Source organism: Oreochromis aureus, linkage group 16, assembly GCF_013358895.1.
Source record: "Oreochromis aureus strain Israel breed Guangdong linkage group 16, ZZ_aureus, whole genome shotgun sequence".
In the NCBI taxonomy this organism is placed as follows: domain Eukaryota; kingdom Metazoa; phylum Chordata; class Actinopteri; order Cichliformes; family Cichlidae; genus Oreochromis; species Oreochromis aureus.
This window is the reverse complement of record NC_052957.1, coordinates 971,246-995,575: the sequence shown is the minus strand read 5'-3', so window position 1 is coordinate 995,575 and position 24,330 is coordinate 971,246. Positions and strand designations below refer to the sequence as shown.

At 44.7% G+C, this 24,330-nt stretch overlaps 1 protein-coding gene and 1 pseudogene across 3 annotated transcripts in view; both read left to right on the top strand.

The window, feature by feature from the left end:
* Nucleotides 1–24,330, top strand: part of LOC116314989 — a 28,961-nt gene that overhangs the window by 2,445 nt on the left and 2,186 nt on the right. For 2 of the 3 annotated variants that reach the window (XM_031733144.2, XM_031733143.2), the window contains 5 exons: nucleotides 8,877–9,061; nucleotides 9,189–9,337; nucleotides 9,974–10,115; nucleotides 10,258–10,390; nucleotides 13,940–18,065. In XM_031733144.2, the coding sequence (XP_031589004.1) occupies nucleotides 8,877–9,061; nucleotides 9,189–9,337; nucleotides 9,974–10,115; nucleotides 10,258–10,361 (580 nt within the window). In that variant the 3' untranslated portion in view covers nucleotides 10,362–10,390; nucleotides 13,940–18,065. Of the gene's footprint in view, nucleotides 1–8,876; nucleotides 9,062–9,188; nucleotides 9,338–9,973; nucleotides 10,116–10,257; nucleotides 10,391–13,939; nucleotides 18,066–24,330 lie in introns of those variants that run through there. The other variant, XR_005608681.1, reaches the window with a different exon arrangement.
* On the top strand, nucleotides 18,559–21,743 carry LOC116314949 (annotated as a pseudogene).

Here is a 24,330-nt window from a genome sequence, read left to right as displayed (position 1 = left end):
CTCCTCCCGGTGGGACATGCCCGGAACACCTCACCCAGGAGGCACCCAGGAGGCATCCTTGTCAGATGCCCGAACCATCTCAGCTGGCTCCTTTCGATGTGGAGGAGCAGCGGCTCTACTCTGAGCCCCTCCCGGATGGCCGAACTCCTCACCCCGTCTCCAAGGGAGAGGCCAGCCACCCTTCAGAGGAAGCTCATTTCCGCCGCTTGTATCCGAGATCTTGTTCTTTCAGTCACTACCCACAGCTCGTGACCATAGTCGAGGGTAGGCATGTTGATTGACCGGTAAATTGGGAGCTTCTCTTTAACACTCGGCTCTCTCTTCACCGTGATGGACCGGTAAAGTGTCCGCATCACTGCAGCCGCTGCACCAATCCGTCTGTCGATCTCCCGCTCCCTTCTCCCATCACTCGTGAACAAGACCCCGAGAAACTTAAACTCCTCCACTTGGGGCAGGAACTCGTCCCCAACCCGGAGTGGGCACTCCACCCTTTTCCAGCTGAGAACCATGGCCTCAGATTTAAAGGTGCTGATTCTCATTCCCACCGTTTTGCACTCTGCTGCAAACTGTTTCAGTGCGAGCTGGAGGCCCTCACCTGATGAAGCTTCAGAAATATTTGTTCAGTTCTCTTTCAAACCCCAGCAGCTGTCTATTGTAACTTTTGAGTGTCCACTAAAACAAAAATAAAAGCGTTCTAACATCTCACCTGTTTGTTTTTATTAAGGCATACATGTACACTATTTTTATTAATAGAGATTTCGCTACTGAGGTTAAACATGATATATAAGTCACTTAGCTCGCTTCTAAATGTTAATGTTTGGTTTATTTCAGTGTTTTATTTGTTCCTGAGTGTTGCATCTTCAAAAAATAAATTGTACAATTGTACAAATCGTGAGTCCATGCTCCCGTGCGTTCACGGCAAGTCCGGACTCGCCGAGAACGCACGGGAGCATGGACTCGCGTGCTTGAGAATTGAGAAAGGGCCAAAGAGCGATTCAGAAGACCCTTATGAGAATATCACCAAGGGAACTGTTTACCCTGCCCGGGATAGAGTTACCGGGGCCCCGCCCTGGAGCCAGGCCCGGGGAGGGTGCCCGAGGGCAAGCATCTGGTGACCAGGCCTTAGTCCATGGGTCCCGACTGAGCACAACCTTGAAAAGGGTACATCTGTCGCCATCTTACAATGCTGTGATTGCAGCCATTCCCCAACTCTCTGTGAGTGGGACTCATGGCCATTGATCAGTGTTTGTTGATCAATGATCTTGAGAATTTGCATATTTATGATGAAGGAACTGACCTCACAGCCCATTGTTCCTCAGTGGGCTGGTTTCAGTCATTATGCAAATGTCCTGTTTATAAGATTGAAACCTGCAGTCAGCTGAGACTGAAGAAGTCACCTGATGATGACGAAACGTTTCTCCCACTGAAAACATCCAAATGACCAGAATCAACTTTTGGAGATTTGGAGACAAATTGGAAACTGTCCTGTATCGGCTCTACACGCAACGCAACGCAACGCAACACAGTAACTTAAAGTGGATTTTTTTAAGGTGCAAGAGAGGTATGAGCAAAGGAATGACTTAATAAATAAAAGAATGAACATGTGTTTATTGCACATTGTTATTGTTATTCCCCCTACCCCCCCTCTAAAAAAAAGTCCAGGGAGGTAGCCAATCAGGTCAGTTATTAGCATTGATTAAGGCTTTTTGCCCTGTTGTAAAAGCTGTCCTTGAATCTGTTTGTCCGGGACCTCAGCAGCCTGACTCTCCTGCCAGACGGCAGCAGCTTAAACACCCGGTGTCCTGGGTGTGTGCAGTCCCGTAGGATGCTGCGTGCCTTCTTGAGACAGCGAGTGCTGTACAGGTCAGGGAGGATGTCCAATGATTTTTTGGGCCATATTAATGACCCTCTGAGTGCCTTTTTGTGTGCTATGGTGCAGCTGGAGAACCACACACAGATAAAAAAGTGTATATAAGAGGGGGCGGAGGACACACCCCTGTGGGATGCCTACGTTCAGAATGAGGGTGGAGGAGGTGTGCTCTCCCATCCTGACGTTCTGGGGTCTAACGCTCAGGAAGTCCAATATCCAGCTGCACAGTGAGCTGCTGAGTCCTAAGTTGCTTAGTTTGTGGGGTTGGACTGTACTGAAGGCAGAGCTGAAGTCCACAAACAGCATTCTCACACAGGTGTCACTACTGTACAGATGCAGTATGTCAGCACACTTTCAATGGAGCAGCGGTAGAAGACGGTCAGCAGCTCCTTCTTCAGGTCCATTTTTCTGAGGATTCTCAGAAAGTGGAGACGCTGTTGGGCCTTCTTTAAAACCGCAGAGATGTTAGAGCTCCATTGGAGGTCTGTGTCTATGTGCACACCCAGGAAATTGAAACTGGAGACCCTTTCCACGCACTCCCTGTTGATGCTGACAGGCTGCAGCTCAGACTTCCTCCTTCTGAAGTCAACTACCAGTTCTTTTGTCTTGGTGGTTTTGAGGTCCAGGTTGTTATCTACACACCAATCTGACAGCCTCTGAACTTCAGCTCTGTACACCGTCTCATCTCCCCCAGAGATGAGCCCCACCACGGTGGTATCATCTGCAAACTTGATGACTGCGCTGTCTGGGTGGGTACTAACACAGTCATGTGTGTACAGAGTGTACAATAGGGGACTCAGTACCAGAGATGGGCAGTAACCCATTACAAGTAACACGTTACTGTAATCCGATTACATTTTCAAGTAACGAGTAAAGTAAGGGATTATTTTGATGCATTCTCAATCATCCAGGTAAGTAAATCTCCAAAAGTTGAATCTGTTCATCTGACGTGGCGTTTTTGGGAGAAAGCGTTTCGTCACTCATCAGGTGACTTCTTCAGTCTCAGCTGACTGCAGGTTTCCCAAACCTTATAAACAGTACATTTGCATAATGACTGAAATGAATGAATGCAAATGTACTGTTTATAAGGTTTGGGGAAACCTGCAGTCAGCTGAGACTGAAGAAGTCACCTGGATGAGTGACGAAACGTTTCTCCCACAAAACGCTACGTCCAGATGAACAACTTTTGGAAACCAAATTTCATGTTTCCATATCATTTTTTGATTGGTCGACATGGTGCATTTTTCCACCAACACGAACGGGCTGTTTTTTGTTTTTTTGTTTTTATTTTCTGCTCATAAGCAGAGAGTGCTCTCTGCGCTGTCCTTAGACGTAAACGTGACGAAACTATTCAGGACAAAATGCCGCATATATATTGTTTATCATGACTCTGGTTTTACGTGGCCTATCAACACAATTTATAAACTGGTATATGTCACCTTGTTGCTTTGTCTTTAAGTGGTCATGTGATTGACTTACCGCGACTACTTTATTCTTCCTCAGTCAAACAGCAGCACTCAATTGTTTTGCCCCCTGAGCTCCAGGTGTTGTGCTAGACAGTGCTCGTGATTACCGTCCGTGGGAGCGCGCAGCTGCTTAAACCTGTAGCGCCCAGATTACTTACAGCTACTTCCGTGCAACTGATATAACGTGCGGTAAGCTGAAGACAGCTTCAACCGTCTGTTTGTTGAAAAATAGTAACGCGACCGCGTTTCCTTGTTAGTAACTGTAACGGCGTTGTAACGATAGGAATAGTAATTAGTTAGATTACTCGTTACTGAAAAAAGTAACGCCGTTAGTAATGCCATTACTTGTAACGCCGTTATTCCCATCACTGGGCTTGGGTGCGGCTGCAGGGGAGGCTGAGACACACCGGTATGGCAAGCCATTAGTGCCAAAATTCGCCACTTTTCTAACCCGTTTGATTAAGAAACGGCGTAAAAAACGCCGTTTAATTATTCAAAACGCCGAAAAAAACGGCGTTCTGTTTCGACAAACGCCGTTTTTTCCGACTCTCACATGGCGCCCTGAACGCACCATCCGAGTGACGTAAAAAGCGGCGTTCAAAGACAGACGGAAACGCCGTTTTTTCCGCCACTCGGCAGAAAACGCCGTTCAAAGATGCATAAAAACGGCGTTTTTTACGGCGTTCTGTGCCAGCTGTAACGGCGTTTAAAACGGCGTTTTATTGAAATTATGCAGGGCACTCCCCATGGTTCCCTCTTCCAATTACTTTCAACTCATTTCACCCAATCAAAGAAGAGGAAGTGCAGACCACACTAATGCATCACCGATTCACCTTGCTGCTAAGTGATTGCCTATTCAGTACCAGTGCTTGTCACAGTATTGAATTGTATTATAATCCCACTATGCATTTTGATGTTTAAAGCATGATCAAGCAAACAAACGACAGAATACTTTTTAATGAAACCTTAACTGTGTTACCTGTTATGGCAGCTAACAGGTAATGAGCAGAGCTAGCTCTCTATTTGGATACTCGGTGCATGGCTCCTTTGTTTACGTTAGGGATCAGCTGTTAGCGCTGCGCCCTGCAGCTGCGCTACCGGCAGACAGACCCTACGTCCCCAGTGAGGGAAGAGACGGGGGTGATGTCTCCCGAGAAGGACACCTTACACACCATCTCTCCTTCCTGTAATCACTGTAAATGTGAGATCGCTCCCTGATATGATCGAGGAGCTAATGACGCTAACCCGGTCACAGTGGCAGTACCCCGACACTGCCCGGTACTCCCTCTGTGAGTAGACTGCCCGGCTTCCAGCTGCTGCGGGCGGACAAGACGAGAGACAGCGGTGAGAGGAAAGGAGGGGGACTGGCAGTGTTTGTTAAAGACAGTTGTGGGACCCTGGGCACATCGCTGTGAAAGAACAACTCTGCAACAACACAGACATTGAGCTATTAGCCGTTAGCATCCGTGGAGGCAGCCTGTGACTCTCTGTGGTCCGCAGACTGCAAACGCAATCTCCGAGAGCTCTTCTTCTAATATCAGGGGACTTTCATCATGTCTCGCTGGACTCCACACTGCCCACCTTCAACCAGTATGTGACCTGCCCCATCGTAGTCAATAAAACATTGTACTTAATGTATGCCAATGAAAAAGTGGCATACAGTTCATCACCTCCTGCCCAGGGAAGATCTGAACGTAACCTAGTGTGCCTTGTCCCTGTGTGCAGCACTTAGTGTGCACGGAGCCACTAATCACCCACGCAGTGCAGAGATGGTCCGCGGAGGGCATATGAATAAATAATGAAAGCAAATAAATGACAGTATGTTTTTCTGAAACAAACGGAGACCTTAACTTTTATCAAAATCCTTGTGTGTTCAGTTTAAAGTAATACCACTGTATAACAGCCCACAAATTTAATAATGTTAACAGTATCTCAGGAATATTTTGCCCCATCAACATGCATTAAAAATAGATATGCAGTTTTGAATCAGACCTGCATGTTCGTTTCCTGAAAAGTGATGTAAATAAATAATCTCAAGAACATGAAATAATTGTTTCCATGTAAACTGGAGTTGTCCTTGTCAATGTCATCAGAGTACTCTGGATGTCTTACATGAATTTGAAACAGAGAGTGGCACATGACAGCGTTGCACATAACATAACTAGTTTACCTGTATGACATGAAGTAATTAAAAAAAGAATCCATGTAACTTGGTTATGGCTTCTTTCTGATAATTGTAGATACAAATCGGCTGCAGTGTGCATTATCTTGACAAAAGTATAAGATACTGAACCCGCTGATATGATGTGGTGGAGGAATACAAATACCTGGACACCCACATATATACATTTGCTGGACTGGAAGATCAAAACAGAGGCTGTACACAAGAAGTGGATGGGCAGGCTGTTTTTGAGAGCAAGCTTATGTGTGCACCAAAATGTTAATGACAGGTGTTCTGTCAGGTCAGGTGAGTGCAGTGCACTTTAATGTGTTCTTCTTGGATCAGGAGAGCAAGCTCTGTGACTGGCGGCGCTTCAGAAGCTGTGGTGGAGAGGAAGTGAGTGAACAAACTGCCAAGCATCATGGATATTCCTCTCAATCCACCTCACCAGGTACTTCTCTAAAAGTGTGACTCAGGTCTGTTGCCCCAAAGGATACAGGAAATGCACTGATTTCCATAACAGAATCGTGTCTGTTTAAGGCTCCATGATGATAACTTTCCTGTGAGCGTTTGAAGATAACTGACATCATGGCTTTTAGCCTCATTGTTTCTGCAAAGAGATTTCTCCAGTCACTGAATCTTTTGATAAAATATATTTTTATGCCTCTAGAGGATGGAACATTTTAAGTCTTTGCAACTTTACACTTGGGAACATTATTCTGAAATTGTTGCACAATTTGTTAATGGAGTTTTTTTGCAGCAGATTGATCGACCTCTGCCCACATTTCCTCCAGAGCAACTCTGCTTCTCTAAGATGCTCTTTTAATATCTAATCATGTAACTGACCTGTTACTTTTAAAATATCCCTGCAGCTGTTTCTTTTTAGTACCACTTTTTCCAGCCTTCTCTTGCCCCATCCCAACTGTTTTGAAACATATTGCTGCCATCAAATTAAAATGGACTTATTTTTAACGACGTAGTCTCGGTGTAAACATTTGACATGTTTTCTATGTTCTACTGTGAACAAACTTTGCCTTTGACATTTGCAAATCACTGCTTGCTCTTTTTTTTATTCACATTTTACACTCGAGTCCAGTATTTTCAGAACTATGTTTGTACAAAGCAAAACATAATGTGCTCAATAATGTTAACACTTTTTCTCTGCTGTGAACTGTCACAACATCAAACACACGCTAAACCACTTTATATCTACCACACTATACTGAGCCACTTTATTTTTTAATTATTTACTGTCACTGCTTTATAGTTGTATTTATCAAAATCAACAGCTGTAACTTTTAGATCAAGTTGACTTTATCGAGATTCAGTTTCAGTTGTAAACTTTCCATTTCACAACTTCCATCTTACACACTTTTAAAATCACTCAACATTTTTATTGTCAGTGTCACACAGCTCGTTCTTGTATCTCCACTACTCAATGGTACATAGTAAACACGTATTATAACTTTTCACATTATATGTATCCAGTCACCTAGATATTTTGAAGTCTTTCCACTTGCTGCTATTATGTTTCAGTCAATAATTGAACTGTCTCAGTGATATGTGGAGTCCAGAAAGTATATTAAGCCAGTGATGAGTTCAATACCATGACTCCCTCTGGTGCCACTTAGTGGATTACATAGTTCTACCAGGAGGCTGCCTCGGACAAAAATCTGTAATGGGCTCAAGTGTCTCTCTGTCCGCAAGCCATGATTGTTCCACTGTTGAGTGAAGTCTTTCAAATCTCTGTTGATCCTTGGGAGAAGATGTAATGGAGAGCCCAAAGGTGCATTTCATTGTCAATGTCAATGATGCCTTCCTCCTCCAGGTGGTGAAATAAGTCACAGTAGACATTGGTCATTCCTCGCCACAGATCACCTCAGAGCCTCTCAGTTCTCTGATTATGGGTACTCCTTCCTCTTAGGGCACTTCCACGATCAAAGCCTCTGAAAATGTTCATCATCAGGCAGACAGCATTGTTTTCCCCACCTCTGTCTGTCCGGACCCTCCAGGGTACACCATAGGATACCACGGGTCTGATGAAACTTGATAAAACGGTACTGCTACGGTTGTTGTTTGAGGCATGAAGGAAGACCACAAGACGACTGTATCCATCAATAGCCCCATCAATGACTATCCTCCACCTAAAACCGTGGTCCATAAGAAGAAAAATATTATTTCTGCTTTGTTATTGAAACAATAGAAAACACACTCTTAATTGATTTACATGTGACTATTGCATGTCAAGTTTGAATTTTGCTCTGTATGTTGCTTGCGCTGTCTGTGTTCTCTCCTCTTCCCTTTAAACATAACCAGTTGTGTTAGAGGACTGCCCATCCCAGGGCCTGGCTCTATTGGACGTGTCTTACTGTTTAACAATTATATTTGATGTAATGCTGAATTTCACTTTGGTCAAAATAGGTGTTCAGACAAAAGACAAATCAATGTGCTTGGTTACCTTATCAGCTTGTGATTTCCAGCAATGTGCCACAATGAGTTTGGACCTGCAACCTGATATGTTCTTCGTTCTGGTCTCCGCAAAACTGCTCTAAGGGCAGCTGCTCCAGGATTCATCCGTAACATGCTTGCTCAAACCCTCCTTCGCTGTACACGTAGTCCACGTACTCGCAGGGAGGCTCTGACAGCCTCAGGACCAGTTTGTTCATTGCCAGCGACAATGTCCTGCACATGTTCATCCAAGGCACTGTCAGTCAGTTCCGCATACATTGATGCACGGGTGAAATGATACTGTCTGAAATCAGACAAAAAAACACGAGTGATTTATCACTACCATAACAACACACTTCATTACTTGACTAGTGGTGCACATTCAAATATACTAATTTTTACAATTTCACAATACCATTTAATTTGAATAAACAGTGAGTGTGTGTCACAAAGAAATGAAAGTCACACTGGTTTGAAAAGGAGCTCCATTAGCTCATCACGCCTCCCCTGAGTGTGCCGGGACCTGAGGTTGTGGTTGTGTGTGGGGCTGCAGCTGGAAAGCTGCGACCGAGTGAGCGAACCATGTGATCTGTCATTCCTGTCACAAGGATAAAAAAATAAATTTTGAAATAAAGCTGTAACATGAAAAATCGTAGAACAAGTGAAGCGTTGTCAAGACCTTTGAGGTGCATTGTGTTCATCCTGCTGTAACCATGTTTCTGTAACACAGAACAAATTCATATATTGATAAAATATTAGCGCATGTACTAGCAGCGACTTTACTGCGCTGTTCTTATTATTAAATATGTTGTTGATGTTTGGACAGTAGTCTGCTGTGCTGCAGTTCTTCACCCCCTGCAGGGATTTTATGGAGCGAACGCTCAGCAGATGTTTTCTCTGACTCGTGTCTGTTTCTGTTCCTCATCCTCAGATTTAACTCTGATAAATGGGAAGCTCTTCCAGCCTGCATCCAGACGCCGTTACATTCCTGCAACATATCAGCGATTGGGCCGAGCGACACTAACGACTCGCCTGAGAACAGCTGCGTGACGCTGCGTGTGCAGGCCGAGAGACGGGGGCTGAGATCTGAGGGTGTTAACGCCTGCAGCAGATACGGTGAGAAACCTCTGAACTGTGTCAGCGCTGTCTGTGGGTGAAGCTGTGAGACTCGAGGTGTTAACCATCCTGACCAGAGTGTGAACCACGAGCTGCTGCTGTGCTGACGCTCGCTCTGCTCTTCCAGGTGACGTCTGCACGCCTCCGTTCAGCATTTTGACCCGGCCCGGATCACTCACCGTATTACTTAACGATGACCACGAGCTGGCGAAGGAACACGACAGCAATGCCAAGCACAGGATTTACTTTGGCAGAGAGGGAGAGAGTCCTCTGCAGGTGAGAACACGGAGTGATTCCTCGAGGTGTTTATGCTAACCTGATGTTACAGCACGTGTCACTGCTCAGAATATATCTGATATTTTTATTATGTTTTTAATGAAAAATGTGCTTACTGATACAGTCACATGTATCTGTCAGTGGTCAGTGTGTGCAGGCAGGTCCATGCATATTTGGACAGTTTGCCTCTGCACCACCACAGAGACTAACAGACAGTCTGCACAAACTGTTGCAGAATTACAGCTATTTTTATACAGTTCCCATTTTCAGAAGCTCAAAGTGACTGAGAAGCAGTTTCGTGTCCAGATGAATCCTGCGCCTTCATTTTTAGAACTAAACTGAAGCCAGAGAGCCACAAACGGGCAGCAGTGAAGGCCTGAAACAGCATGTGGTCATGGGTCCACCACTTCAGGCTGTTACTGACTGCAAGAGATTTTCAGCCATATTAAAAACAATATATATATATATTTAAAATTCAGTTAGTTTGGTTAAATTATTATTTCAGACATCAGCAGCAAAAACTAAACCTGCATGTTTAGCAACTGGAATCACTCAGAGAGTCAACATTTTAAAATTACAACAGGAACCCAAGCAAAGTAAATATCAAGTAAATATCTTCTAATTTCATATTGTCAGGAGTATGAAGACACTGTAGCCTCCACGACCATTGAAGAGCTGGAGGAGGGGCAGCGGTACTGTGTTCAGGTGGCCTATACGCTCCACGGGAAACTCGTGGAACCATGCAGCTGCATCCAGTGTGAGGTCATCCCTGCTTCAGGTAAGCTGCTCTTCTTAGTGTAACGTTCCTTTAACGCGCTCCGACTCCAACCAGAGACACAAATGTAAACGACTCCGCTGATTTTGAATCAGCTGAAGGTTTTAAAGCTGCAGCAGTAAAATCACTGCGTCTGTTTTCTCAGAACACGTGAACAGGACGCCGATGATCGTGGGGCTGCTCGTCGGCATCGTGGTCCTCGCCATCATCATTCTTGCATTCAGCTACCCCCTGTTTTTTCACCATTAGAAAATCAAACGCTGCCTACACTTACCATGGTATGTCTCACCAGTAAGAGGCAACACTGCTGCACACACTCACCACACAGACACCAGTGGGCGCTGTATCTACTCCGAGCGTGCCATCGAGGCACGTAAAAGAGCTGATTCGACAGTTTGAAAGCATTCTGCTCACGATTACTCAGTGTGTAAGACTGATGTGACTCTTCTTGGTGACTGGTGAGTCAATGAAATGTCCAATGGTGTTAAACACTGGCGAGTACCAGAGTTTACTCAAGAAAGAAAAGTCATTTTCTGTGGTAGAAAAACTTGTTTGACCTTGAACTTCCTGTCACATAACTGGTGGGAGTGTTACAACCAGCTCTGGTTGTAACGCCAGTTTGCTCAAATTTTGGTTTGTCTTCCTATCAGACAGCGAGTCTCACATCTTTGTATTTACCAACAAACACGTGACATTTAACATTTAACCAACAGAACGTGAGCAGCAGAAATCTCCCAGAGTGACACTTAGACATAAGATCGGTGTTTCACTCATACTGAAACTGACACAGAGTGAAGTGAAACACACAAACAGAACCATATTTACAACACTAGTTAACTTCTGGTAAATCTGCTCCAGTCATCACTCTTGCCTCCTGGGAACTCTCTCTATCACTTCCTCTTTGTCTTCTAACTGACACCCAACCTGTGGGGCATTGACAACATTCAGCATCAACTATTTGATTTCAAACTTCAAACTCGTGATCCCGTCTGACCCTCTCTTCACCTCCACTGTTCACAAACACAAACGATTGCCCATCCTCCATTGGTCTTCCTGTTGACACCACACACAACAGTTTGAATCCACTTCCAATGATCCTGCTCTTACTTCCCCTCTATCTGTACAACTCATAGTCCCTACATGCTTTAACTTCCTGCTCTCATGTCCACACTTCTGTCTTTCCTTCTCTCTCACTGCCTGCTAACATGCCTTCCCCCAAATCCACAAAAACCCCACAACAAACAAAGAAAAACAAAGAAAGGAAAACACTGAGCCACAAACTCTGACAATTCTAAAAGTGTGGAAAAGTTGATAACAGGCTAAAATTCTAACATGAAACTTAAACAGAGAGCATACTGAACCGGGAACCTTTCAGCATCCTCTGGGTTCAAAGGGAAGGGACTATCAAGCTGAGCTAACCAGCAGTGCAGCACCAACATCACAGCTAAAAACACTCTGATTGGTTCTCTGCTTCTCAGTTTGACATTCACAAGAAATTGTGTTTCACAAAGTAGTTTATGTTCCTCCTTAAAGACTTCTTAAAGAAGGAGCAGTTTTTACAAGCTGACCATTAAAAGTTTTAAAGCCCATGAGTTTGTCAGCGCTGAAGATGGTCAAGAGGAAAAGAAAGTGTAAACCAGAAAACCTGGGATCACGCCTCAGATGTGGAACAATTCAAACTTGGGAACCGAAAGAAGGTAAGGTGCTTTAACACTGGGAAATAAGACAAGAAACACACAAATGACTGAACAAAAAACCCAATCACAGCTAAAGGTGAAAATGAGTAAAAAAAGGTAAAAACTTAAACAAAACCAGATACTGAACCAAAACAAAATAAATGAACATCACATTAAATATTTTTTTATGGAAGTGGCTGTGATAGACACACAGTGTTCAGTTCAGTTATTTATTCATTTCAATTCAATTCAATTCAATTTTATTTATATAGCGCCAAATCACAACAAAAGTCGCCTCAAGGCGCTTTATATTGTACAGTAGATCGCACAATAATAAATACAGAGAAAAACCCAACAATCATATGACCCCCTATGAGCAGCACTTTGGCCACAGTGGGAAGGAAAAACTCCCTTTTAACAGGAAGAAACCTCCGGCAGAACCAGGCTGAGGGAGGGGCGGGGCCATCTGCTGTGATTGGTTGGGGTGAGAGAAGGAAGACAGGATAAAGACATGCTGTGGAAGAGAGACAGAGATTAATAACAGATATGATTCGATGCAGAGAGGTCTATTAACACATAGTGAGTGAGAAAGGTGACTGGAAAGGAAAAACTCAATGCATCATGGGAATCCTCGGCAGCCTACGTCTATTGCAGCATAACTAAGGGAGGATTCAGGGTCACCTGGTCCAGCCCTAACTATATGCTTTAGCAAAAAGGAAAGTTTGAAGCCTAATCTTGAAAGTAGAGATAGTGTCTGTCTCCTGAATCCAAACTGGAAGCTGGTTCCACAGAAGAGGGGCCTGAAAACTGAAGGCTCTGCCTCCCATTCTACTTTGTGCCAGGATTTTTTGCAGTGATTTTTTGGGCCATATTGATGACCTCTGGAGTGCCTTTCTGTGTGCTGTGGTGCAGCTGGAGAACCACACACCGATGCAGTATGTCAGCACACTTTCAATGGAGCAGCGGTAGAAGACGGTCAGCAGCTCCTTCTTCAGGTCCATTTTTCTGAGGATTCTCAGAAAGTGGAGACGCTGTTGGGCCTTCTTTAAAACCGCAGAGATGTTAGAGCTCCATTGGAGGTCTGTGTCTATGTGCACACCCAGAAACTTGAAACTGGAGACCCTTTCCACGCACTCCCTGTTGATGCTGACAGGCTGCAGCTCAGACTTCCTCCTTCTGAAATCAACTACCAGTTCTTTTGTCTTGGTGGTTTTGAGGTCCAGGTTGTTATCTACACACCAATCTGACAGCCTCTGAACTTCAGCTCTGTACACCGTCTCATCTCCCCCAGAGATGAGCCCCACCACGGTGGTATCATCTGCAAACTTGATGACTGCGCTGTCTGGGTGGGAACTAACACAGTCATGTGTGTACAGAGTGTACAGTAGGGGACTCAGTACACAGCCTTGTGGAGAGCCGGTGTTGAGGCTGAGGGCTGAGGAAAGATGAGGCCCCACTCTAACTCTCTGTACACGGTCTGAGAGGAAGTCTCTGATCCAGCGGCAGGTGGTAGAAGGAAGTCCGATTTCCAGCAGTTTAACTATTAGTCTGTCCGGGAGTATCGTATTGAAAGCAGAGCTAAAGTCAACAAAGAGCAGCCTGGCGTAACGGCCCTGCACTTCCAGGTGGAGAGATGGTGGTGTGGAGCATTGTAGCAATGGCATCTTCAGTTGATCTGTTAGCTCTGTATGCGAACTGGAGCGGGTCGAGTGTGGGTGGCAGGCAGGACATGATGTGACATCGGACCAGTTTCTCGAAGCACTTCATTATAACAGGTGTTAGAGCAACTGGTCGGTAGTCGCTGAGGCTGCTAATGTTAGTACGCTTTGGCAGTGGGACAATTGTGACAATTGTGGCTAATATTGTAAGACTAAGACATAAGAGGAGGGAAACGTGAGTGTCCTCCACCTGTGAAACTGTTTTGGGGGATGTGCACCTGTTGTTAGTTTCATTAACACCAAAGCAGCTGAACCTGATTAACATCTCCTCTGATACTGAACTAATCAGATCAATATCCCAAAGTTTCAATGAGTTGATGTTGAACTCATCCTCTATTTTGTAACATTTTCTGAGCAGTGTACATCAGACACACTAAAGGCTGCTGGTCACACTAACACTATAAACTGATGTTTTCTGCTTGTGTGATTACAGATGCAGTGAGAGTCGTGTTTCCCAGGCTGCTAATGGTGACATCCAGAAGCCTTCAGCAGGCAGCAGGTAGAGGACGTTCAAGAAGCTGTGCTGCTCTCCAAGACGACGTCTTACTTCTTAAACCTAAACACACAAACTTCTCAAAACAGAGTCTGATGGAGGACTTCATTATGGCAGAGCTTGTGTGTTTCCTACAAACTGGACTATCAGATGAAACGTGACATCCAGAGATGTCAAACAGAGTTTTCAGATTGTTTTCGTGGGCTGCTGGGATGTATGCGTTTGGACCGTGATGAGGGGAAAACAAGATTTCTGAAGTAACGTAATAGGATAGGTTAAAAAAGCTGATATTAGAGTCTGCTCAACTGCAGGAGGAGGACGTCTCCCGAGAAGCAGTTTAGAGGATTCTGACTATCCTGGTAAGACAGCTGACAAAGCAGGAGATGGGACCTGGACTAGCAGCTGTTTATGTACCTAATCTATGTTTACGACACAGAGTTATCATCATCATCATCGTCATTTATTTATATAGCACTTTAAAAACACACCTGGTAGACCAAAGTGCTGTACAAAACTAATATGCACATAGTAATAAAAAAAAAATAAAAATAAAAATAAAAAATCAGTTACCCACAGAGTTAAAAGCCAAGGAATAAAAATAGGTTTTTAGTAAAGACTTAAAAACTGGCACTGATGTAGCCTGTCTAATATGGAGAGGAAGGTTATTCCAAAGCATCGGCGCTGCAGCAGAGAACGCTCGGTCTCCTCTACGTTTCAGCCGTGACTTTGGGACAGAAAGCAGCAACTGCTCAGCTGACCGAAGGGAACGAGTGGGGACGTGGGGCTTCAACAAGTCAGACAAATAAACAGGTGCCAGACCATTTAGAGATTTAAAAACCAATAAAAGGACTTTAAAACGGATCCTAAATTCAATTGGAAGCCAGTGTAGAGAGGCCAATATCGGAGTGATGTGATCAAATTTTCTTCTGCCAGTTAAAAATCGTGCCGCAGCATTTTGCACTAATTGCAAGCGTGACAAAGTGCCCTGCCCAACCCCTATTAAAAGAGAATTACAATAATCTAAAAATGAGGTAATAAAGGCATGAATAACACTTTCCAGGTCACCCTTGGAAAGAAAGGGCTTAACCTTTGATAAACGTCTGAGGTGATAAAATGCTGATTTTACTACCCCGTTTACATGGTCATTAAAGGTAAGTGCAGAATCAATTTTAACTCCGAGATTTGTGATCGAACTCTTTAGTTGGGAAGTTAAAGCTGCAAGATCAACATCCGGAGTATGAGAAGAACGATTTGGGCCAAATAAAATTGCTTCCGTCTTCCGATCATTAAAATTTAAAAAGTTTTTTGCCATCCATGCTTTGACATCAGTAAGGCAGTCAAGCAGAGGTCGAGTTGGGAGACTATCAGAAAGAGTAAAGGGTAAGTAGAGCTGGCAGTCATCTGCGTATAGATGGAATGGCACTTTATGTTTCCGGAAAATCGCGCCAAGAGGCAAAAGGTACAGTGAAAACAATAACGGCCCAAGAATAGATCCCTGTGGCACACCCCAAAGCAGAGGGGCCACAGAGGATGAAGCCGACCCCAACTTAACACAAAAGGTCCTATTTAAGAGATAGGACTTTAACCACAAAAGTGCCAAACCAGAAATTCCCACACAGTGCTGCAAGCAGGAGATCAACAAATCGTGATCCACTGTGTCAAATGCAGCGGTCATGTCCAACAAGACCAGCACTGCATATTTACCACGGTCTGTGGCTATCAGGATGTCATTCATAACTTTTACGAGGGCTGTCTCCGTACTGTGGAATGGCTTAAAGCCGGACTGAAAGATTTCTGACAATTTAGACTCATTCAAGTAGTCCATCAACTGAGTATAAACAATCCTTTCCAGAATCTTACTAAGAAAGGGAAGCTTAGAGATGGGTCTAAAATTTGATATGACTGAACTGTCTAAGCCCGGTTTCTTAAGTAAAGGATGTATGACTGCATGCTTAAATTCCCTAGGTACTTGACCAGACAAAAGACTAGTATTAATAATGTTCAGAATGTGTGGTCCAATGATAGGAAATACCTTTTTGAGAAAGCGGGGAGGAACAACGTCATTTGGAGAGCCACACGGTTTAGCTTTCAACACAAGTTTCTCTAAGTCAGATAAAACAATTGGTAGAAAAGCAGAGAACAGACTTGAGCAAGAACCATGCATGGCTGGGTCAGCAGTAGGTAGAGTCGGAGGTCTCAAACTAGCAACCTTGTCCACAAAATAATTAAGAAACTTATTGCACATAACCGCAGAAGAGTGCAAAAGAATATAGCCTTCTGGATTAATTACAGAATTTATAGTGTTGTATAGAACACGAGGGTTATGCGAGCTGGCAGCAATAAGTTGAGAAAAATAGGAGTGCTTGGCAGCCTTTACTGCTCTCTGATAGACTTTCCAGCTAGTCTTAAGAGCTTCCATAGAGACACACAGCCTATCTTTTTTTCCACTGTCTTTCACATCTTCTACATTCTTTTCTAGTGGCTCTGGTAAAATCAGTTAGCCAAGGACTAGCCTTTGGCTTGCATTGTCTGAATATAAAAGGAGCGACAGCGTCGAGGACAGATTTACAAGCAGAATCCAAATACGAAACTAATCCATCTGAGGTGGACAACTCAGGAGGATAAGAAATAAATTGGTCAAACAATATGGAAAACCGCTCGGCGGTATCTGAGGCAAAAGCACGATAACATCGAGCAGGTACAGCCTGTTTAACAACAGGATTAAAAAGAACAATATCACATAAAATAGGCATATGGTCAGATAAACCATGTGATAAAACCAAGTCCTGTGTGTGACCACGTTCTTGAGTGGCACCTTTAACAGACTGAACAAAATTAAAAGAGTTCACTAAGTCCAGAAAGTCCTTAGCCAGGGGCTTCCCCGGGCAGCAGACGTGTATATTAAAATCACCAAGTAAAAGGATCTGGTCATACCGCGATGCACAGTCAGCAAGAAACTCTGCGAACTCGGATAAAAAGTCCTTATTATATTTTGGGGGCCGATAAACAATCGCACACAACAGCGAAGACGAGTGGTCCAGTTCGCACAAACAGAGTTCAAAACTGGTGTGGCGTGTCGATGGGGATAGCTGCTTAAAGTCAAGATATGCCTTAAAAACAACAGTTAGCCCTCCTCCGCGACCAGAAACGCTCGGAACACTAAAGAAGGCACAGCCAGCCGGCAATAATTCAGAGAAGGCACTTAACTCACCGGGTGGAATCCAAGTTTCAGTCAAGCAGAGAAAATCCAGCACACGGGAAGAGAAAAATTCCTTCAAAATAAATGTCTTATTTGCCACCGATCTGGCGTTAATTAAACCCAACCTGAGAGGAACTGGCTCGGGAGCTTCCGAGGCGGTAACAACCAGATCCACAAGTCGGAGGTTTTTTCGGTCCACTCCACGCCAACGCAGATGTCGGAGAGGAGAGGGTTTTGCAGAACCGTTCCCAAGAGATCCCACAACAGGAACCAAGCAGGAGTCCACCGGGTCCAAAGCATGCAACGGCACCAAGAGTCGCGGGCAGGATCGACAAATTGAGCGAAGCTCATGAGGAAAACAAGAAATCCTGAGTCTCAGTTTGACAAGGCGACCTCCACGGTTACCCCGTCTCCTGCGTCGCTTCCGCACATCCAGTGGCAAAAGGAAGGAACGCCAGTGAGGTGGTGTTACTTCCAAATCGGGAGGCAGAAAGCCTTGGTTGTCATTTCCAAGCCGAGCTAAAGCTTGGGTAGATAAGCCTATTTCCAATAATGTCTGCCGATCATAAAACAATGTAGGGCTAACATGTTGCACAAAATTGACTAAAAACAATAAAATAAAACAAATAGAAGAGAGCGACAGACGGCATGCCAAACACACAGGCGCCATCTTGGCATGTCTATTCATTCAGTTATTGTTATATAGCTTTAAAACATGAATTCTAGACAAACTGACTGGTTTCTGTTTTTTGTGCATCTTACATGCAGATATGGATTTTGAGGTTTATTGCTAACACTGATGTCTGAATGCCTTCAAATATGTTGTCAAAGTTGAAATGCTTGAGATTAATAAAACATGTTTGGCCACAGTTTATGGACATTAACTTATATCAGTAATGTTTAACTTTTTTATTAGAGGATATCATTATTTCTGCTTTACTGGAGACGTGTGTAAGCATTTACAATATGATCTAATATCAGCCTTCACTGATGGCTCTCTGACAGCTACGGCAGAGTCGCTCTTTACAAAATACGACACTTGGCAATGCAAATATGACAATGACCGTGGAATGCATATGCGGCAAGATATGCCGATCCCGCGGCTCCACCAGGCCAAGATGAGGTGTGAGCAGAAGGTGTTGGCATCACAGCGCGCAGGAAACACGCCTGGTGAGACAAAGGAGGAACCAGACCCGGAGTCACCCCACAGTGTCCGGAGCCTCCAGGTGATGCATGCCCTCGAAGCTCACAGGTCATCAGAACATCGTCGGGTGAAGTGGCCTCAAGCTAGCAAGGAGAAAGCGTGACTCCAGTTCGATGAAGACGTTGATACCATCTTGCAAGCAACTGCCAAAGGACAATGACCACAATGATAGTCAGCCTACCTGTAGAGAGGTTTGGACAAGAGGAGAAGCGGACAGCGAAGCTTCTCTACACCTTGAACAACAGAGCCAACAAGATACATCAGCTAAGGCAGGAACTGAAGAGCCTAAGGCAGCAGTTCAAGGTGGCGAGTGAAAAGGAGAGGGGACCCCTTGCAGAATTACATAGCATAATCCGCAAGAAGTTAATGACTTTGAGGAAAGCTGAGTGGCACAGGAGGAGGAGGAAGGAGAGGGCCAGGAGATGAGCCGCCTTCTTAGCGAATCCTTTTGGGTTCACAAAACAGCTGCTAGGAGAGAAGCCCATTGGGCATCTTGTCTGCTCTAAAGCAGAGGTCGACCACTACCTCAAGGAGACCTACAGCGACAAATGTAGAGAGCAAGATCTTAGTCCCTGTCAAGCCCTGATCAACCCATCTGCAACAGAGCAGGAATTCGATGGGAAGGAGCCCAGCTGGAAGGAGATCCAGGAGGTGGTAAAGAGAGCAAGAGCAAGCTCCACTCCAGGGCCCAGTGGAGTACCTTACAAAGTTGACAAGAACTGTCCGAGGCTACTGACTAGACTCTGGAAAATCATGAGGGTGATTTGGAGGAAGGGCAAGGTAGCAAACCAGTGGAGACAAGCGGAGGGGGTGTGGATCCCAAAGGAGGAGAAGCCCAAGAGAATCGATCAGTTCCGAACCATCTTGTTGCTGAGTGTTGAAGGGAAGATTTTCTTTAGCATCGTCACTAAGCGACTGACAGAATATCTTCTGAAGAACTCTTACATCGATAACTCAGTCCAGGAAGGAGGGATCCTGAATGTTCCAGGGTGCCTGGAGCATACAGGTGTGGTCACACAGCTCATTAGGGAAGCCAGGGAGAACAGAGGAGACCTGGCAGTACTATGGCTTGACCTCGCAAATGCCAGCGGAACTATACCCCATAAGCTGGTAGAACAGGCACTGAACCGGTACTACATCCCGGAAAAGTTCAGGAATCTTATCCTGGACTACTATGTCGACTTGAACCTGAGATTCTCTTCCGGAACAACAACTTCCAACTGCCATAAGCTTGATAAGGGGATCGTCACTGGATGTACAATCTCGCCCATCCTTTTCGCTCTTGCCATGAACATGTTGGTTAAATCTGCAGAAGTCCAGTGTAGAGGGCCACTCACTAAGTCTGGAGTCAGGCAGCCACCCATCAGAGCTTTCATGGACGACCTGCCGGTGACAACTACATCTGTTCCAGGGTGCTGGTGGATACTGAAGGGTCTTGAGGAGATGATTTCTTGAGCACGCATGAGGTTCAAGCCCACCAAGTCGAGGTCTCTTGTGCTGAAGAAAGGAAAGGTTACTGATAAATATTTGTTTTCACTAGGCACCATCAAGATACTATCACTTACTGAGGCGCCCTTGAAGAGCCTAGGTAAGGTATTTAACTGTAGCCTGAAAGATGCAGCCTTCATACAAGCAACCAATGAAGACCTGGAGTCCTGGCTCACTACAGTGGATAAATCTGGCCTTCCTGGCAAGTTTAAGGCCTGGATTTATCAGCATGGAATTCTTCCCCCGGATTTTGTGGACTCTCTTAGTCTGTGAAGTTCCCATCTCAACAGTGGAAGGCTTCGAGATGAGGATTAGCCACAAAGCCTGAGCAGCATCGCTCTGTATGGTGATGGCAAGAGGCTGAAGCTCCCCTTTAGCAGCCTAAGTGAGGAGTTTATGGTGAGTCGGTCCAGGGAGCTGCTCCAATATCGGGAATCCAGTGACCCCTCGGTTGACCTGGCTGGAATAGAGATTAGGACGGGGCGGAAGTGGAGGGCTGCTGAGGCTGTAGAAATTGAAGTATCAAGGCTACAGCAAAGGGTGCTTGTGGGTACAGTGGCCCTGGGAAGAGCGGGCTTGGGTAGCAGCAGAACACCTAACTATGACAAGGCACAGGGGAAAGAGAGGCGGTCGTTGATCCTTGAGGAGGTGTGAGCAGGAGTTGTGGAGAAGCGAGCCAGCCAAATGGTGCAATTGAGGCAGCAGGGGGCTTGGACAAGATGGGAGCAAGCTGTAGAGCGCAAGGTCACATGGAATGAGCTGTGGAAAGGTGAACTCCAGCAGATAAAATTCCTGATTCAGGCAGTATATGATGTTCTACCAAGTCCATCAAATCTCTTCATGTGGGGGAAGGTGGAGACACCAGGCTTCTCTGTCAGAAGAGAGGAACCCTGGAGGACTTTTTAAGCTGCTGCTAAAAAGCCCTGGGCGAAGGCCGATATTGCTGGCAACACCTTCAAGTCCTGAAGGCTGTAGCGGATTTCATCTGCAGTCATAATAAGAGTGCCTGCCAAGTAAAGAACACAGTCACGTTTATAAAAGCTGGGGAGAAGCCAGCAGCACCACTCCGAAACACCTCGCCTGGCCTGTTGGCAACGGTGCATGATTGGGAGCTGAGAGTTGACCTGGCAAAGCAGTTAAAGTTCCCCGAAGCGGTAGCCAAGACAACTCTGAGGTCAGACATCGTTGTTACTTCAGTTGTCTTCAAGCAGATAATCCTTCTGGAGCTTACAGTGCCTTGGGAAGACCGCATGGAGGAAGCTCATGAGAGAAAGAGGGCAAAGTATTCCGAGCTAGTGGAGAAGTGCCGGAGAAAGCAAGTTGCCAACCCATGGAAGTGGGATGTCGAGGATTCGCGGGTCAATCCCTTTGCAGGGCATACAAAATGCTAGGCATTGTAAGGGCTAACGAGCAAAGAGCTATCAAGTTGGTCACCAACGCAGCAGAATCAGCGTCGAGGTGGCTGTGGATCAAAAGAGGAGAGGCATGGCATGTAGGGTAGCGCTACCTAGATACAAGCTGGGGCTTGACCAACCCTGGCTGGGTCACCTGGGAGAGGGGGTCTGATTGTTGAAAGACCCAAAAACCCCAATGACCCCAGGTTACATCACTGATGATGTGTCCAGGGGCACCAGAGGGTGTATCATCAACTACATACACACACTTTCACTGCTTTTACTATTTCACATTTAAATACAATTAGCCAGCTGGCATGTTTACACTACTGTGTGTATAAAACATTTTTGTACAAACAATATTTTAACATACTTGAATAATATCAGCCATTAAAAATGGATAAGAATGAAAAAAAGTGTCACTGCGTCTGTTAGCTGCTGTTAGCCAGAGTAAGTGAAATCTCCAGAGTTCTGTTATCACTGTAATGCAGCTGTTTCTACTAGAGATGGACCGATCCGATATTACGTATCGGTATCGGTCCGATACTGACGTAAATTACTGGATCGGATATCGGAGAGAAATAAAAAATGTAATCCGATCCATTAAATATCAAAAAAGCACCTCACAAAACTTGCGACACGGCGTAACTCGGCTCATCACCGTAGCACGTTGGAGCAGTGTGCGTCACGTGATAGAGCAGCTGTGTGTATTTGTAGCCTCGCTACCAAACCGGCATTTCATCTCTGAGGAAGTTATCCCAGAGAGAAGTAAAGCAAGTGTGTAAGTTCATCTCTGAATGTTTGTAAAGCGTTCCCATGTTAAGCTTAACAACCGATATATGGAGCGACTGCCTCTCTCTCTCCCTCTCCTGCTGCTACTTCAATCATGAAACTGATCAATGATCAGCTGATCGGCTTTTCTGTCGCGAGTCCGTCTCTCTTCTTTGTTTTTGGCCCACTTTGCACCAGAAAGAGGAAACCAGCGGCGGAACAACAGCAGCACGTTTAAGCTTGATAAGTTGTTGTTAGAATTTATTTAATATTACTTTCTACACCAGGATCCTTTTCTACGTAGCTGACAGCTGGTAACTGTGCAGGGGCGGATCTAGCAAAGTGTAGCCAGGGGGGCCGATAGGGCATGAACAGGGAAAAGGGGGCACAAAGACATACTTTTCTTTCTTATTCTCATTTAAAATGTCGAGCTTTTAATAAATAATTATCTGAATCTTACACCCAAAGTTTTAATCTGATGTAAAATGTATAGAAATCCATTACTGTATATAGTAACTGTTAAGTCTAATATACCCTAGTAAGCTATAGTACTTTTTCCTTTGGGAAGGTTCCATCTGTGCAGTCTGCAATTCTGTTGAAGAAAGATGTTGAATCTATTTAATTATTCTTGAAAAATAATTTATTTCTGTGCATTTTTTTTTCACCCTGCATCAAATTAAAGTTGATTACGTCGATTAAGCATCATGAGGTGGAGGGTGGGGGGTGGTTCCCTATTTTTTTTTGCTGGGAGTTTGCAACCCTATTAGTTAGGTTGCTTAATGTTTCTGCTAAGTACTCTTTAAAATACCAGAATAGGGAGGATGGAGTAGGTTTAAGTTTATTAGATTGATCAGTGTTGCTGAACTATGAAATATTTTGGGCGCAGTGTTTTTTTTACATACAGGAATAACAGAATAGCTTTAGTGTTGTTGTTTATTTAAACTTGAGTATGAACTTATACAAAATGCAGCAAGATATTAAAAAAAATGTTTTATTGATTAAAAAACACACTATATCGGATTCATATCGGTATCGGCAGATATCCAAATTTATGATATCGGTATCAGACATAAAAAAGTGGTATCGTGCCATCTCTAGTTTCTACAGTGCCATCGCGCTCTCCTCCTTTTGTGCAATACAAATAAATGTAATGTCCATATTCAAGCTGTAGCCTGCATTTCTATTTTCCTCCTCTGATGCAAATCAGTGTCCATTTTATTTCTATAGCACATTTAAAAGCAACAGAGTTGACCAAAGTGCAAACAGGAAGTGTAGTGAGATCTCTGTTAAATACAAAAACGCTTTTAATTGTAAGTCATTGGCTAGTCTTGGTGCTGTGAGAGTGTCACCTCCTATAGTTTCTTGGGTTTTGAGTGTTTCTTCATAGTTTCGTTATATTTGTGGCTAATCTTGTCTTTTTTTAAGCACCACGGACCGTAAATAGTTTTTCCTGTGTTTGTCATGATGGGGGGGACACTGAGCAGAGTGTCTCAGTGTGAGGAAAGTGAGGAGCAGGAAATATAAACCCTGCATTCCTTCGGTCATCACAGGGAACTTGAGGTCTCTGGCTAATGAGGTGGACAAGCTGTGGGTGCTGGTCAGATATCAGAGGGAGGATTGGGAGTTCACTGTGTTGTGCTTCACAGAGACATGGCCGGACCTCAGTGCCACAGTATCTGGCTTTTTCACTGTTCGGGCTGGAACATGTTACTGTGAAGGCTCTGCTTGCCAGACACATTACCGTAATAGGTCAAAAGAAACTAAGTTAAGCAGGACTACCTCCGTCTTCATGCCCATGCTGTCTGCTAGATGATGCACCCCACTAGCAACCCTCAGTAAAGTTCAATCAACAGCCACAGTTATTAACGGTAGCGCTCCTCTAATGATCTATGGCACGTGGAAATTTGCTAGGATTCACGTCAGTGGCCTGAGAAGGCCATGGAAAAAGACTCCCTCGAAGGTTTCTGGCCAACTTTCAGGGAACTCAAGAGGGTAAACCGGTGCTTTCACTCACTGTGTGTAGTACAGGTGAAGCACTGCTGGTTTCAACTGAGGATATTGTTGGGTGGTGGAAAAAATTCTTCGAGGACCGCCTTAAGTCCAGTGACACGTCTTCTGTAGAGGAAGCAGAGTCTCTGGACTCGTCCATCACTGGGGGCGAAGTCACTGAGGCAGTTAAAAAACTCCTTGGGAGTTGGGAAGAGTTCCTGCCTTAAATGGAGGAGTTTAAGTGTCTCCGGATTTTCAGGAGTGAGGGGAGAGGGGAGCAGGAGAT